This window comes from Sceloporus occidentalis, unplaced genomic scaffold (assembly GCF_023333645.1).
Source record: "Sceloporus occidentalis isolate IW3139 unplaced genomic scaffold, rSceOcc1.0.p SCAF_534, whole genome shotgun sequence".
Classification (NCBI taxonomy): domain Eukaryota; kingdom Metazoa; phylum Chordata; class Lepidosauria; order Squamata; family Phrynosomatidae; genus Sceloporus; species Sceloporus occidentalis.
Genome location: NW_028317514.1, coordinates 47059 through 63434, shown reverse-complemented (window position 1 = coordinate 63434; position 16376 = coordinate 47059). Strand labels below are relative to the sequence as shown.

Here is a 16376-nt window from a genome sequence, read left to right as displayed (position 1 = left end):
ACTCGGCTACCGGGCCAGACGCAGGAAATTCAGGGTTTGGGGTTTATAATAAATAACATTTCCATTTTGTTAAAATAATGAAAAAATATAATTTGAAATAAAACATTTTTTAAATAAAGTTCTGTATAAATCGGACAGTAAATGTTTCCTTGAAGAGGCTTTTACACAGGTGTGCAGCTATAGGCTCGTTCCCCTTCACCGCCTCACTTCCTGTTCACCCAGGAAGTGCGCAGCCCGTTGAGGGCATGCGCATATGTAATGTCCTTCCCTCCAGCCATCACTTCCTGTGGCCCCTGATGGCCGACGCTTCCCTCCCTCCCCGTCCTGTCTGTTTCTAAAACATTCACACAAAAGACTCCAGGCTGCTCTAGATACGAACATCCGCTAAGCTGACGTTAGAACCTCTTCGCCGGGCGCCACGCAGAGCGCCGCCACACACTACAGTATGTGCTGGGGGGAGGGGGGACTTTACTAATGGCAGGGAAGAGGTTAAACAGTTCTAGCGCGGCCCCCGCTCTGTGCGCACGGACAGCTCTCTTACTCCACGCTCTCGGGGACTTCTCGCTCGTCGACGATCAGCGTGTGGATGATGCCCTCCCTGCGCTTCCCGCTGCTCACGGCTTTGATGTAACAATCGTGTTCTCCGATCGTGAAATGCGTTTCCGTGCCGTCCTCCACAAACTCCCCCTGCGGAGACAGAGAGTCAGGAGGGGGCGGGGGCGTCAAAGGAGAAGCGGGGGCCACTTTACACGCAAAATAAAAATGAAAGAAAATACTAAAGGATTTTTTTAAAAATAGAGTTTGGCTTGGAGTGAGGAGGAGCCACACCGGCCCCCGAGCATCTCCGTGAGCCATGAGTTATCAAATTGACCCCCCCCGGCTCCCATCACCGGATTAACTGCGCCCCCCCCATCCCTGGGATGCTTTATCCGATACTCACCGCCGTCTCCATCTTCTTGCCGTTGCACCAAACGTCCATCGTGTCCTTCTCTGAAACACAGACTCTGGTTAATTCAGATCGCGCCACGCAACGCGCCACGAACTACACAGTATTCTTAACCAACTCCGTTTCAGGCCAGGCAACTAAAGCGCTGCGTTACCTAGCACCACCCTGCAATCCTCGCCGTCCACGTGCAGGATCCACGTGTTGGTGGTCTTGGAACGGTTCTCCATGTACTTTTTCAGGCTCTTGCCGTTGACCTCCAGCGTGTACTCGTAGGCGAAGCCACTGACGGCATCAATGTTAATCGTGGCCTTCGTCTGCGAGGCTCCCACCGGGAAGGTTTCTTTTCCCACGAGTTTAAACATCCAGTCTTTGCGAATAATTTCCTGGACACGGAGAAACGTGGACAAATTAACCCTGTGGACGGTTTACAAATAATATAAAGGGGGGGGGGCGTTTAATAAATTCTCTCTGGCCCCTAATCTAAAAAATAAGCAAAAGCAACTTCAGCCAATCAGAAAGCAGCTCTCTCACCATCACCTATAGACAGGTCAGTGCTCGTGGCCAGGGGCTCGTGGCCGGATCACATTCTGCCTAAACAAAAAATGGTTTAAAGGGTTGAGAGGAGGAATAACGGAGATCCCATCAGGGACACGGCTCAGGATTACCTTCCCATCCACGTGCACCACTCTTTTTCCCGACGTGGTTCCGTGCTCAAATTCAATCTTGTGGATCCCGTCGCTCAAAGCGATCTCCCAGACAGCAACTAAATCAGACATCTTTTCTAGGCGTCCGTAACGAGACCTGAGGAGCAGAGCGAGGACACGTTACAGAAGACACACGTGGTGCAGCGCGTGTCAGCCTCACACGCTAAAGCCACGGAGAACACCTGGTTTTAGTAGGATTAGAACCTGGAGAAGACGGATTAGGAATCGGCAGAAGAGACGCACCCGGGAGAGGCGAGGATTACAGAGACTCCCCGGGACTACTGAGCTCTGCGCTGTATGCTTTATACACATGGAGGGGCCCCGGGGAACCCTGACTTCTTCGACCCTCCCATATTGTGAGAGGTGGCCACGTCAGGCCCCGACCCCTCTGACAGAGCAACCGATCGGCCCCTATATAATGCCCACGGGTGTTCATACCCTGCAGAGACCCCGCCAGCCCACTGCGTGGCAACAAACCCACCTGGAAGGGGCTGTCCACAGGGGCCGAGGGCAGCACTTACAAAGTGTAACCGAATCCGGATCTCCCGGGGTACGGAATACTCTCAATCCCGCTAGGAAGTAAGGAGGCCGGAGGAACCCCGAGGACCCCAGATCCCCGCTGGCCGGAGGTAGTTACCTGACTTCATCTTCATGGACTGTGAGCTCCTCGCGAGACGCCATGGAAACAAAAACAGGCGCTAAAAGCAGCAGGAAGACAAGACGAGAGCAGAGTGAGCGCAGCCCGGCACACAAAGGGTTACAGGACCAACCAGCGTACATCACACCAGCAAACAAAGGGTTACAGGACCAACTCGCGTACATCATACCGGCATACAAAGGGTTACAGGACCAACTCGCGTACATCACACCGGCATACAAAGGGTTACAGGACCAACTCGGGTACATCACACCGGCATACAAAGGGTTACAGGGCCAACTCGCGTACATCACACCGGCATACAATGGGTTACAGGACCAACTGGCGTACATCACACCGGCAAACAAGGGGTTACAGGACCAAACCATGTCAAAACAGGACAGGCTCAGACAGCGCGGGTCTCTATATAATGTGGGGGATGTGACTGCGTTATGAGGACTGGCTCCGGAGGGACTGGGGCGGGTTTTACGCTGTTGTAAATGAGAATAGACAGTGTGGCCCGTGTGGCCCCCGTACTCACCTATACCCGGCCGGAAGTTCCGTGTGTAGCGGTCTGTGCTACCAGGGCAACAGGAAGACCGGAAGCGCTTGGGACCACAGACAAACCTACTGAAAGCTACAGCCAATCAGGAGAAGTTTAATATCTTTGGTATGATTGGTTGGAAAGACCACACTCGGGTTACAGAGCGGTTGCCATGGAGACACCAATAGCACCATCGGCTGGGAGAGACGGAAGCTCCAGGCTGTATCATTGTGCAGTGTAGGGAGGGGGGTTGGGCCCGCTCACACTGCCCTGGGGATGGGGGGCGGCTGCTGAGGCGAGTCCACGTCGCGAGCTCACTTTGCAGTCACGGGCTGGTGAGATGGGATCAGCTATTTTGTGCACTTGGGAGGGGGTGAGCTCGATATACACTCGGAGGGGATCAACTCACTGTGCAGTGTGGTCCTTTTAGGGCTCCTCGAGGGCAGGGCTATGCGGAATTCAGGGAGGGGCAAGCCAGCAACACTTGGTCCCCATTTATCATCTGATATTTCAATGAAAATGCAAATATGTGCTCATGGTAAAGGGGGGGGGGGGTTGGTCTGCTGCCCCAGAGAGACTCACAGAATCCAGGGGGGGGGGGGTTTGGCTTTCGGTGACCCCGGATGTGTTCACAGACAGAGCGGTCTTTAGAGCACTGCAACTCCCAGCATCCGCAATTAGGGGGCACAAGATGCTTCACGGCCCCCCCATTACTCAGAGGGTTAAAGGGAAGGAGGATTATGGGTAATGAGTGGTTGGGACCCCACTCCAGATGACGCTGCGAGCCCCCCCCCCAATCGGGGGCCACTCCTGCTATCCCACCGACATAAGCGCCTTAGACGGTCCGGCTCCAGCATTAAAGCTGCAGTTCCACCGCTGGATGTAAAGCTGTGCACTGTAGGGGGCATTACTAATAACCCTTTAAGCTCCAGATTTTGCCCCCTCAACCTTTTTATGCAATTAACCCCTTCAGAGGGGAGAATGAACGGGCAGTGGGAAGGAGGGCACCTAACCGGTAGGGTAACCGCCGCACATCCGCTTCTTCTCCCTCCCATGGGGTAGTTTCAGCATGAACCCCGAGGAGCACCGGACACACCCAGGAGCACCAGGGCAGGGGGATGCGGGGGCCCCGCGGGTCACCATTCCAGTTCATTGTCAATCCGCAGTAAGTTTTAATGATGTCGCTTAATTTAACTCCACACTCGCTGGAAGCCCCTCACTACATGGAGCTGCAGGGTCCACGGGGACACGTACCGGACACCAGGAGCAGAGCCGCCTCCGCCCGCCACGTGCTGAGCATTTAAATTACTCGTTATCTGCCCCCTACGAGGAAAAAGGCCACGAGGACGGGGGAGGGGCTGGTTTTACTGGAATCTACTTTACAGAATATGCAGACATCACGTGACTTCATCACACAGGGAGCCCCCACCTGTAACCGAGGGCCGCAGACGGGCCACGCAGGTTCACGCACACTCCGGGCGGTTAGTGGAACTCGCCACATGCATCAAATCCACGCTCAGCAGCCAAGCGCAGGACAGAGAGGCTTCAGAGTCATCGATTTACGAGCTTTTAGTACCAAATACAAGACATTTCAGGATTATAAAAAGACAAAGTAGCGAAACCATTCAGTCCCAGCGCATGCTGCACGCGTGGCCCTCGTGGCCCTGTGTTAGACCGGAAACAGGTTACATGATTCACATTCCTGCAGATTTACCTCCCGTGGATTTCGTGTTAAATGAAGATTCAAAAAGTCTGCAAAAAAAAACCCAACCAGAACCAGGCGTGGCTCAGCGAGGGTTAATCGGCCTTCTTGTGGTCGGCGTGGAGGACCTTCCGTCGCTGGTGCAGCATGTGGAAGTAGAGCTGCGGGAAGACTGGGAAAGAAGGAAGACCGTGAGCGACACGCGTGGCCAGGAACCGTGACCCGGCCGCCACGGAACCATGCTGGAGCGATCGGTGGCTCGCCCCTCTTATATACCGTCACTAAACCCCCTCCAATCGCGCGAGGGCCCAGGAGCATGCGGGGGTTAAACACCAGGGGGTTGAGCGACGATGTCATAAAACCAAGGGAAACGTGGAGGGGCTTGGATTTACGTGATGTAAGTGCCGCTCTCTCGCTGTGTATATGGGATGTCACGCGTGGAAGGCACGTGGTACTCACGGGGAATGTAGGACACCATGACGAGGATGAGGAAGGCGTGGTAGTCGAAGGAGAAGTTGTACTTGTTGGGGAGGCTGATGGAGTATAACCCCCTCTGCTTAACAAAGGGCAGCGCCGCGTAGATGGTCAGCAATTCCCCCGTTACCCCCATGGGGTAGAGCACGATGAACAGGGTGTACCTGGGGGGGGGGGGGCAAGAAGCAGACAGTCACTGCCTGGGAGGCCACGGGCCACGGCAATCAATCCCACAGCGAAGCAGCAGCCCCGGACGTTTAATAAAGAAGAGGCACAAAGAACGGGGTCCCTGCCCAGCAGAGCTTACACTCCAGGATTGCTGTACTCAGCGCTTGGGAAAGGGGAGCTTCTCAGAGGACTCCCTCCCCGTCTCCCCCCCCCCCCGCACTCACCTGGCCCACTTGATGATGTAAGGTAAGTGGTTTAGAAGGCTGAACGTATAAAACAAATAGCGGACGATTTCAGTGACTGTCCACGCGGCCACGAAAAGCAGCACCGAGTCTTCACTCTGAACCTAAAAACGGGAGACGCCAATGAGCTATACATTATACAGGGGCCAGTCACTGATTTATCTATACATTATACAGGGGCCGGTCACTGATTTATCTATACATTATACAGGGGCCGGTCACTGCTTTATCTATACATTATACAGGGGCCGGTCACTGCTTTATCTATACATTATACAGGGGGCCGGGTCACTGATTTATCTATACATTATACAGGGGCCGGTCGCTGATTTATCTATACATTATATAGGGGGCCGGTCACTGATTTATCTATACATTATACAGGGGGCCGGTCACTGATTTATCTATACATTATACAGGGGGCCGGTCACTGATTTATCTATACATTATACAGGGGGGCCTGTCACTGATTTATCTATACATTATACAGGGGCCGGCTCGCTGATTTACCTATACATTATACAGGGGCCAGTCGCTGATTTATCTATACATTATACAGGGGGCCGGTCACTGATTTATCTATACATTATACAGGGGGCCGGTCGCTGATTTATCTATACATTATACAGGGGGCCGGTCACTGATTTATCTATACATTACACAGGGGCCGGCTCGCTGATTTATCTATACATTATACAGGGGGCCGGTCACTGATTTATCTATACATTATACAGGGGGCCGGTCACTGATTTAACTATACATTATACAGGGGGCCGGTCACTGATTTATCTATACATTATACAGGGGGCAGCTCACTGATTTATCTATACATTATACAGGCGCCGGCTTGCTGATTTATCTATACATTATACAGGGGGCCGGTCACTGATTTATCTATACATTATACAGGGGCCGGCTCGCTGATTTATCTATACATTCTATAGAGCTACCCAGCAGCGCACAAACAGAGCAATAAATCCCCGGCACGAGATCCACGCACCTCGCGCACGCTGTGTGTCACGGCCCAGGTCAGGAACACGCGTGACATCACCTGGAAGGCAGTCAGCACGACGGACGACGGCACAATTCCTGGGGACCGAAGACAAGCGGCAGGTTAATACCCGGTTAATACCCCAGCGCTTGGCACAGCATGGAACCCTCCCCCACCCCAACAGGGCACATGATCTCCCGCGGGCAACACATCAATCGGGCGCAGGGGCCACAGGGGAGGAAGTAGCTTCCCTTTGCTTTTAACCCTTTGGGACGTTCCAGCGACTCACCGATCGCACAATGAACAATCTACAAAAGAAGAAGAAATAAAACGCGTCAGTTTATTGATCGGATTTCCATGAAATTGCACACATTAGCCCCAAAATCTGTGTAACTGTTACCGGAATCGCATTTTTAGTTCATTGCTTCCCTCCGGGAGACAAAACTGAAAAGTTCTGGAACTTTTACATTCATGGACTTCTTTCGATAATCTCATTTACATTAAAGGGTTAATCCCGGCACAGCTTTCAATGATAGGTGAAGGAAACTCCACCTCTCACTGGGCGTTTCCCCTGTAAACCAATCAGGATTCAGTGATAAACGCCGCTCTGCCTCCTCCTTACTAACAGGTCTCTGCAGGGGGTTATAATATATATATATATATATATATATATATATATATATATATATATATATATATATATATATATATATATATATATACACACACACACACACACACACAGGGGGGGTATAATATATATATACACACACACACACACAGGGGGGGTATAATATATATATACACACACACACACACAGGGGGGGTATAATATATATATATATACACACACACACGGGGGGGTATAATATATATATATATATACACACACACACACACGGGGGGGTATAATATATATATATATACACACACACACACGGGGGGGTATAATATATATATATACACACACACACAGGGGGGGGTATAATATATATATATATATATATACACACACACACACACGGGGGGGTATAATATATATATATACACACACACACAGGGGGGGTATAATATATATATATACACACACACACACACAGGGGGGGGTATAATATATATATATATACACACACACACAGGGGGGGTATAATATATATATATATATACACACACACACAGGGGGGGTATAATATATATATATATATATATATACACATATATACACACACACACACACACACACGGGGGGTATAATATATATATATATACACACACACACACGGGGGGGGTATAATATATATATATACACACACACACACACAGGGGGGGTATAATATATATATATATACACACACACACACACACACAGGGGGGGTATAATATATATATATATACACACACACACACACACACACACAGGGGGGGTATAATATATATATATATATATATATATATATATATATATATATATATATATATATACACACACACACACACACGGGGGGTATAATATATATATATACACACACACACACACGGGGGGGTATAATATATATATATATACACACACACACGGGGGGGTATAATATATATATATACACACACACACACACACACACACACACACTCAGGGGGGGTTTAATATATATATATATACACACACACACACACACAGGGGGGGTATAATATATATATATATATACACACACACACACACAGGGGGGGTATAATATATATATATATATACACACACACACACAGGGGGGGTATAATATATATATATATACACACACACACAGGGGGGGTATAATATATATATATATACACACACACACACACACAGGGGGGGTATAATATATATATATATATATATATATATATATATACACACACACACACACACACACACGGGGGGTATAATATATATATATATACACACACACACACACACACGGGGGGGTATAATATATATATATATATATATATATATATATATATATATATATACACACACACACACACGGGGGGGTATAATATATATATACACACACACAGAGGGGGGGGTACAATATATATATACACACACACACATACACGGGGGGGTATAATATATATATACACACACACACACACACACACGGGGGGTATAATATATATACACACACACACACAGGGGGGGTACAATATATATATACACACACACACACATACACGGGGGGGTATAATATATATACACTACACACATACACGGGGGGGGTATAATATATATATATACACACACATACACAGGGGGGGTATAATATATATATATATATACACACACATACACAGGGGGGGGTATAATATATATATATATACACACATACACACGGGGGGTATAATATATATATATATACACACGGGGGGTATAATATATATATATATACACACACACACACACACAGGGGGGTATAATATATATATATATATACACACATACACGGGGGGTATAATATATATATACACACGGGGGGGTATAATATATATATACACACACACATACACAGGGGGGGTATAATACATATATATATATACACACACACACACAGGGGGGGTATAATATACCGTATTTGCTCGATTATAAGACGAATCTGAATATTAATTTAGGAAAAAAGAAAAAGCCTGAATATAAGACGACCCTATAGGAAAAAAGTTTTACCAGTAAATGTTAATTCATTTAAACTATTTTTTTAATAAAAGCTATGATTGAGAAAAATATTTCGGTTTTGTTTCCTTCTATTTTCCAACCTGCCCCCCAGTTATGCACATCTGCCCCAGAAATGCCTTATACCCCCTATATGCCACTGTGCCCCATGATATGCCTTTTAACCCCCTAAATGCTTCTTACTTCCCTGTCATGTAGCCGAGGCAGCGTGTAGAGCTCTACGCGATTCGCGTAGACAACTTACGCTGCAGCCGGAAAGAGGCGTGGCTAGCAGCGGGGGTTGTCCGTCCATCGCGCAGACTTTCTCCGGCTGTCAGAGAGAATTCCCTGCACCTGATAAAACCTCGACTTATAATCGAGCAAATACGGTACATACACAGGGGGGTATATATACACACAGAAAGCCACCCACCCTCACCCGGCCCACCTCACCCCCCCCCCCGGCCCACCTCCAACAGAGCCCCGGTCTGGAAGAACTTCAGCGGCTTCTCGATGGAGTGGTAGAGATGATGGTGACTCCCTTTGGCCAGATACGAGCGCACTAAGCCCACGGCGATAACCAGCCACCTGTACAAAGAAGCCAGCGGAGACCATGACTACCAAGCGGAGACCCCCGGACGGCGGGGGTCTGATGCGTCTCATACTAGAGGATCATTTATTTACCCGGCTGTCATAACAACGTTGTAAATAACCAGGTAGGCTGTTGCAATCGCTCCGGGTCCTTTCCGCTTCTTCTGGGCCCCGCCGTCCATTGGCCTGCTGCTTCCTGTCGCAGAACTCGCCATGGCTGCCTGAGAGTGAGAGGAACCGATTACAAAAAACCCCGCAGAACCGCGCCCATAACCCAACCCCTGAGCACCGCGCCAGCATCCAACCCCTAAGCACCGCGCCGGTGGCCATAGTCCAACCCCTGAGCACCGCACCGGTGGCCATAGCCCAACCCCTGAGCACCGCGCCCATAACCTAACCCCTGCGGACCACAAGCCCCCCACGCCCACAGCGGCATTAGAGGGGAATCCGTAGCACATGCGCTTTACAGCTGATTGCAGCGGCCTTGTGGCCGGCGTGGCTGCTGCTGCCGGCCTCCGGCTCCCAGGCTGCAGCTCGCATTATCTTTGTCTGATACGGGAAGGAGTTCCTGGGATCCAGCAGGGAGAGGGCGCTGGGAGAGGGAGGTAAAAGGTGACCTCTCCGCACTGACTGCAAGCTCTGCAGGTTAACAGGCCCTACTACCTCTGCTCAGAGTACAAGGGTCATGTGACGCAGGAGATCAGTGTCCTCACAGCCTCGGTATGAATGGAGGGTAACCGGTGTGTGTGTCCCGCTCCGCAACCATCAGACCCCCGTAACACCGCAGACATCTGCCCCCCGCAACCCCATCTGCCCCCCGCAACCCCATCTGCCCCCCACCCCGTTACCCTCGATCCGCGCTCACCGTGTCAGACACAACCTGCTATCCTGATTCAGCCGCAGCCAATCAGAGCCCGGGATACAGAGCCAACACTCATTGGGCGAGCTTGTCTGAGGAGGCGTGTCTGAGTTTAGTAACGCCTTCAAAGCCGGACTCAGGAACGCCTGCCGGGGAGAGAAGGGTTAGCATTGATGTTTTTCTATTTAATTATTTTTCTCGTGACGGTAAGTACAGAACCGGATAAGGCCATCTCCGGGTTGAAATTAAGGCTAGGTCACCCGAGGGGAGGGGCTAGTGTCAGCAGTCAGCCAATCAGAAATCTCTTTCTTAAGTACCTTCCGTTGTGACAGTTGGTGTAGTCCGAAGAGCGCTAAACAGCAGAGCGACCGGGCTTCTCGGACGCCATTTTATTGGAGCCCCGCTCTCTGGTTTGAGGGACTCCGGAGACTTTCTTCAATTGGCGTTTGTGTCTTTGTGATCACTCGCCTGGCGTCTCCATGGTTACGGACGGACGTCCACAGGAAGTGTCTTCCTAAGCGCTTTAGTTTGAACCTTACCGGCTGCTGCTACCACCCCCGGCCGGTCGGTAAATTGAGTAAGTCCTGTGTGTATCCGGGTGGAGGAGTTATACCGAGCGGGTCGGAGAGAGGTCCGAGATCACAGCCCAAGCCGAGACTTGCGCTTCATGACACTTGTATTAACGGGGCAGATGAGAACTTTAGCCTCGGCCCCCTGTCCGCAAGTCTTTAGTCTATCGAGTCCCTCTATGGGCCCCAAGCCCCTGATGCCCCCTTTCCTCTCCTGATGCCCCCTCCCCCCCCCAATGCCCCTTTTTTCTAGGAGGTGAGAATGTTTGCTGGGTATGAGGGGATTGCAGGGTTCTACAGCCCTAAAAGCCCCGATAATGTGTATAGAAACAGCAGGAAACGGCTTTATAAATTAAACGGGGTAAATAAACCCCATTATTCTTCTAAATGCCCTGCCCATTTACACAAATAACCCCGCCCAGTCCCATTTCTAACCACACCCCCTAAAACAAAAATTGCCCTCTGTGCCCTCCGTTTACGGGGTTGTTCCTGTTCCCTGGGGGTAGATTTATAACCGTGACACGAATTGCCTTTGTCTTGTTTCAGGTCACCGGGAGGCGTTATGGACGACGGACGGGCGCTCGGTGGGTCACGACCCCGCTTACTATTCAGCTAATCCGAAAGAACGTGGATTAGCGAGAGTCCCCCCCCCCTCTCCCTCCGGTGGGGTAGATCGGAGCGTGTGCAGTGAGGGTTAGATGCCCCCACGGGCCCTGTCTGCAGATGCCGTGTAATAATTCCACGTGAAATCTCTCCGGTAACGGGACTTCCTGACGCAGGACTTTTAACAAAACACTTAATTTCTGCCCCAAACATAAACACGAGGGGCGGTGGTTTCATCCGCGCCGTATTCCCCGGCCTATTATCCCCTTCTCTTTCGTGCGATAAATCCGGCAGAATTCCGCTGAATGTTATTTTCTGTCGGACTCCTGGTTTTTGGTTAAATTTCATTGTTATTCTGTCTTTCTCTGTTCTAGGCGGAGACGACGACGCGTCGAAGGTAAATCTGGGGCCTTTCTTCCAGTTAAAGGGGCGGGGCTTGTGAGGAGAGTAGGTGACAGTGGGTGTGGCCAAATGCTGCTCTCCTGTATGGAGATTACAGGTAGCCTGGGTGAGATGCAGCAACCCCAGGTATGTAGGTTCTCTGTATATGGAGGGGGGGGGGGGTCTGTGCTCTGTATATGGAGGGAGGGGGGGGTATCTGTGCTCTGTATATGGAGGGGGGTATCTGTGCTCTGTATATGGTGGGAGGGGGGGGGATCTGTGCTCTGTATATGGAGGGAGGGGGGGTATCTGTGCTCTGTATATGGTGGGAGGGGGGGGGGATCTGTGCTCTGTATATGGAGGGAGGGGGGTATCTGTGCCCTGTATATGGAGGGAGGGGGGGTATCTGTGCTCTGTATATGGAGGGAGGGGGGGGGGATCTGTGCTCTGTATATGGAGGGAGGGGGGGATCTGTGCTCTGTATATGGAGGGATGTATATGGGGGATCTGAACTCTTGTGCTGTTGCAGGAGGAATTTGCAGAATGGGAAAAGACAAACCGGCTTCTAAAGCGCCACGGCTGTGCCCCGGTGCGTGCGCTCAGAGCCCCGGATGGGGGCAGCTTGTCGGGTGAGCGGGGCAGTTTGGGTTACAGAGGGTATTTGATGAGGATATTGTCACACAGGGGGGCGCTCTGGGCTCATGTTTGCCGCCGTCTCTTCTGCGTCTCCCGCAGGGGCGCTGCTGCTGGATGCCGACGCATCTCTGGCTGTGAGAAATGCGATCAAATCACTGGTGCAGGACTCTGAAAGGAGGCAGAATCTGATCCACGATCTCATCCAAGCCAATAACCAGCTGAAGTAAGTCCTAGGAGGCGTGTGCTGCAGAACCGCCCCCTAATGAGCCCCTCGCTCGTTAGAATGTCAGCCCGCCCCTCGCTCGTTGGAATCCCCGCCCCCTGCGCAGCGCTTTGTGAATCCGATGGGATTTATTTCCCGTTAATGCCCCGGAGGGGGCAGTTCTGCGCTCGCGTCTCAGGCTCTCCTCCTCTGTCGCAGGGAAGATGTCCGTCTGCAGCGGAGCCGAGCCGACCGCAGCGAGCAGAAAGCCGGCGACTTACGGAAGATTCTGGAAAACGTGAAATCTAAAATCCGGGACCTCGAAGACGATTTTCTCGCCAAAACGTGTGAACAGCAAACGCAGATGAAAAGTCTCCTGCAGGAGAAGCAGACGGTGCAGGTCAGCCGAAGAAGAGACTTCAGAGGCTTCGTGCGTTGGGAATAGAATGGTTAGTGATTGGGGGTCTCGGTCTGTATCAGGAGCAGAACCGGAAGTGTCTGGAAAAGCTCCGGGAGCGGGAGGCGGAAATCTCGGAGCTGAGGAGGCGCGTGGCGGGGGCCGCGGAGGAGGAGCGGCGGGGGGAGGGGGAAAGGACCCCCGACGGAGAACAATGTGCCGGATCTGCAGTGAGTGACTGGAGGCTTCAGCGGTGGGGGGGGGCGGTGTCGGGGAGACTGTCCACGGGGGGGCGCCCGATGCTGGATCATAGTCGGCTGCGGGTAATAGGTGTGGGTAAAACATGCGCGATGATGGAAATCTCTCTGCAGGACGGAGCTACCTGAAGGGTTCTTGGATTCGGACGCCAGCCCTAATTACAGAGCTCTCCTAAAGGTGAGACGGAGAATAGTGAAACCCGGTTAATGGCCGCTGTCCGGGGGGCCGAGACGGAGAATAGTGAAACCCGGTTAATGGCCGCTGTCCGGGGGGCCGCTTCCTCGCGGGGGGGGGGGGGGCGCTTTGTAAGGAAATATCTGCTGTTTCTTTAGTCTTTTCAGGAACAAATAAGGGAAGGAAATCGGAGGCGAGAGGAGCTGGAGGGCGAGAATTGGCGGATCCGGGGCGAGCTGGAGAGGAGGTGAGGGGTCTGTCGGACATGCGCAGCCCAACCCCGCCCCCCCCCGGTAGGACTATAAAGCCCCCCGCTTCATTCCGCCATTTTTTCTCGCAGGCCGACGGCCGAGGAACTGAAACGTTACAAACGGCAAGCGAGGCGGCTGCAGAAAGCCCTCCGGTGCGTCATTTACTGACCTCTCGGTGTTCATACGTTTGTTGAATGACATCATAAGTCATTAACACTTTCCTGTCCGCAGCAGCCTCGGCGAGACAGAAAAGGAGATGGAACAGGAGCCGGGGGAGCCGGTAATCGCCGCGGTGCAGCATTTGGAGCGGCTGCCGGTCGGCGAGTGCCGGAAATACCTGCAGGTTCAGCCGCTTTCATTGGCATTGGGGGGAGGGGTCCCGGGTCGCGTGGCATTGGGGGATTTTTTAAAGCTTTTTAAGTCTCATTGGACGTGCCACTTTTTCCGCCCCGCAGGCCGCGTGTTCCGAGCTCGACGTGCGGGATTTGAAGGATTTTGCGTCGGTCGTTTCATCCGCGGCCAGAGAAGCGGAAATCTGCACCAGGCTGCGGAAGGTAACGGCGTGGATTCTGGGGGTGAGAGACGTTCCCCGCGTGGTCTCGCTCGCTTTGGCCGCGTCTCTTTGCGTGATTTATCCCGTGTTCCGTGTGGGCTTCACCCGCGTCGCAGCCACGGACACTAGTGGGAGTGGGGGGGCTGCTCTGTCCGGTTCAAGGTGTTTCTTGGTGGCATCATCCAAGGGCCACGGACAAGTCTGACTTCCTGCACCTTCTCCCGACCGTGGAGATGTGGACCGGGGAGCTGAGAGTGCGGCCCCCGGAGGCAGCGTGCGGGTGGGGGTTCGGTGGACGTGTCACGCCTGAAGCGTCTCTGTGTTCCAGGCTCTGCACGGAGCTCTGCGGAAGCTGGGAGAGAAGCTGTTACCCCATTGGCAGACGGAGGGCGCCGAGGGCCCTGGCGTGGAAGAGCTGCTGCTGCTTGTGGACAGGATGGTGGAGGAGGTGGAGAGCGGGACTCCGGTAACGTTATCCGCGCCGCCGGCTTGGAATCTGTTTGCGCTTCTGTCTGCTTTTCCCGAACCTCCACGTTTTACCCCCAGGACGGCTGCCACGTCTCGCCATGCAGGCTGCAGGCGCAGCTCTCGCACTTTCGGCGGCTGTTTGACGTCTCGTCGCCGAGCGGCGTGGTCCCCGCGATGAACGCCGCGCACCGCCGGCTGGGGGAAGCCGACAACATGATGCGGAACCTACGCTGTCTCCTCGGGATGGGTAACGCTCTTCTCTGCCCCGGGATCTCTCGCCCCGCGTGGCCCTCGCTGGAGATCGTCTCGGGGGTCGCAGCTTCTGGGATTTCCGAGGCTCTGTTTTGGGGGTCTCTTTTGTGACGTGCACTCTCCCCTCTGTCCTCTCTCACTCTCCCCTGTCTCTCACTCTCCCCCCCCCCCCCCGTAGACGGTAACGCTTCCTGCAGCGCTCTCGTGACCGGCGTGGGGCGTTTGTGCCGCGACCTGGAGGAGCGAGAGGGTGAGAAGCTGCAGCGGGTTCTGGGGACGCTCGATATAGACAGGTGAGAATAACCCAACGGGGGAGGGGTGTATACACACATAGAATATCCACGTATATATCACGGATATCGCACTATAGAGACGCAGGGACGCCATTTATCTGCCCCATGTCTGTTTAAATCCCCTCCTTGGAAATCTACCTGACACCCCCCCCCCACCGCGGTACAATGTGTATTTCTTTTTATACATATAGCGCCATCATATTCCGCCGCGCTGTACGTCGTCCGCATCCGGCTGGGGGGGGCTCTAACGTTACAATTTCGCTTTGTTTTTTAGCATCATAAACAAGTTACAAGAACACGAGGAGTTCTTCCCGGCGTTTCATGGGTTAATAAAGGAACTTCTTGATCTTTTAGGTAATTTCTGTTACTAAACGTGAATGGAGCCGTTTGTCTGATTCTGCCCCGTTTTTGTTGCCCCCCCTGCGTGTAATTCCTAAACGTGGTCACTTTTCCAGAAATCAGCCGTTTGGAAGAAATCGTCCCCGCGGTGCGCAGGCTGAGGCGGTTGCCGCCGGCGACAACACGCGAATAACTCGTTTGAATACATTTCCAAATTTCCCGTCTTCATATTTTGTGAAATTCACTGAAATCGTTTTATGAAATATTTCCAGCAGCTGAAATCTTCCTCAAGGTACCGGCCACGGGCCACGGGCCACGGGCTTTCAACACTCGCCCAAAAAACCTCCCTCCTAACTCTTGCCTCCCCCTCCCCCCCTTGCTGTTTTGCCCCCTTTACCCCGCTGCAGAGCGACTGCGGACAGCCACCGATTACACAAAGCTGTCGCGTTCCACTCGGTA

General features: G+C 52.2%; 3 protein-coding genes across 3 annotated transcripts; 1 reads left to right on the top strand and 2 right to left on the bottom strand.

Moving 5' to 3' along the window:
* Nucleotides 1-537: 537 nt before the first annotated feature.
* On the bottom strand, nucleotides 538-2331 carry LOC149271209 (fas apoptotic inhibitory molecule 1). Its single transcript, XM_089507544.1, has 5 exons — nucleotides 2288-2331; nucleotides 1612-1747; nucleotides 1101-1329; nucleotides 941-990; nucleotides 538-687 (listed from the first exon to the last, which is right to left on the bottom strand). Exons 1-5 carry the CDS (start codon nucleotides 2329-2331, stop codon nucleotides 538-540), a joined length of 609 nt encoding a protein of 202 aa, XP_089363670.1.
* Nucleotides 2332-4628: 2297 nt separating this feature from the next.
* On the bottom strand, nucleotides 4629-9897 carry LOC149271208 (very-long-chain (3R)-3-hydroxyacyl-CoA dehydratase 2-like). The gene is made up of 7 exons (XM_089507543.1): nucleotides 9776-9897; nucleotides 9562-9679; nucleotides 6698-6716; nucleotides 6418-6506; nucleotides 5400-5521; nucleotides 4993-5171; nucleotides 4629-4705 (listed from the first exon to the last, which is right to left on the bottom strand). The coding sequence occupies exons 1-7, from the start codon at nucleotides 9895-9897 to the stop codon at nucleotides 4629-4631; spliced, it is 726 nt and encodes a 241-aa protein (XP_089363669.1).
* A 241-nt stretch (nucleotides 9898-10138) lies between these two features.
* LOC149271207 (centrosomal protein of 70 kDa-like) lies at nucleotides 10139-16110 on the top strand. The gene is made up of 18 exons (XM_089507536.1): nucleotides 10139-10287; nucleotides 10874-11118; nucleotides 11657-11797; nucleotides 12088-12110; nucleotides 12624-12723; nucleotides 12830-12953; nucleotides 13152-13332; nucleotides 13413-13559; nucleotides 13929-14008; nucleotides 14102-14164; nucleotides 14247-14355; nucleotides 14468-14566; nucleotides 14682-14819; nucleotides 14894-15031; nucleotides 15112-15280; nucleotides 15464-15578; nucleotides 15853-15932; nucleotides 16034-16110. Exons 1-18 carry the CDS (start codon nucleotides 10139-10141, stop codon nucleotides 16108-16110), a joined length of 2178 nt encoding a protein of 725 aa, XP_089363662.1.
* Nucleotides 16111-16376: the final 266 nt, after the last annotated feature.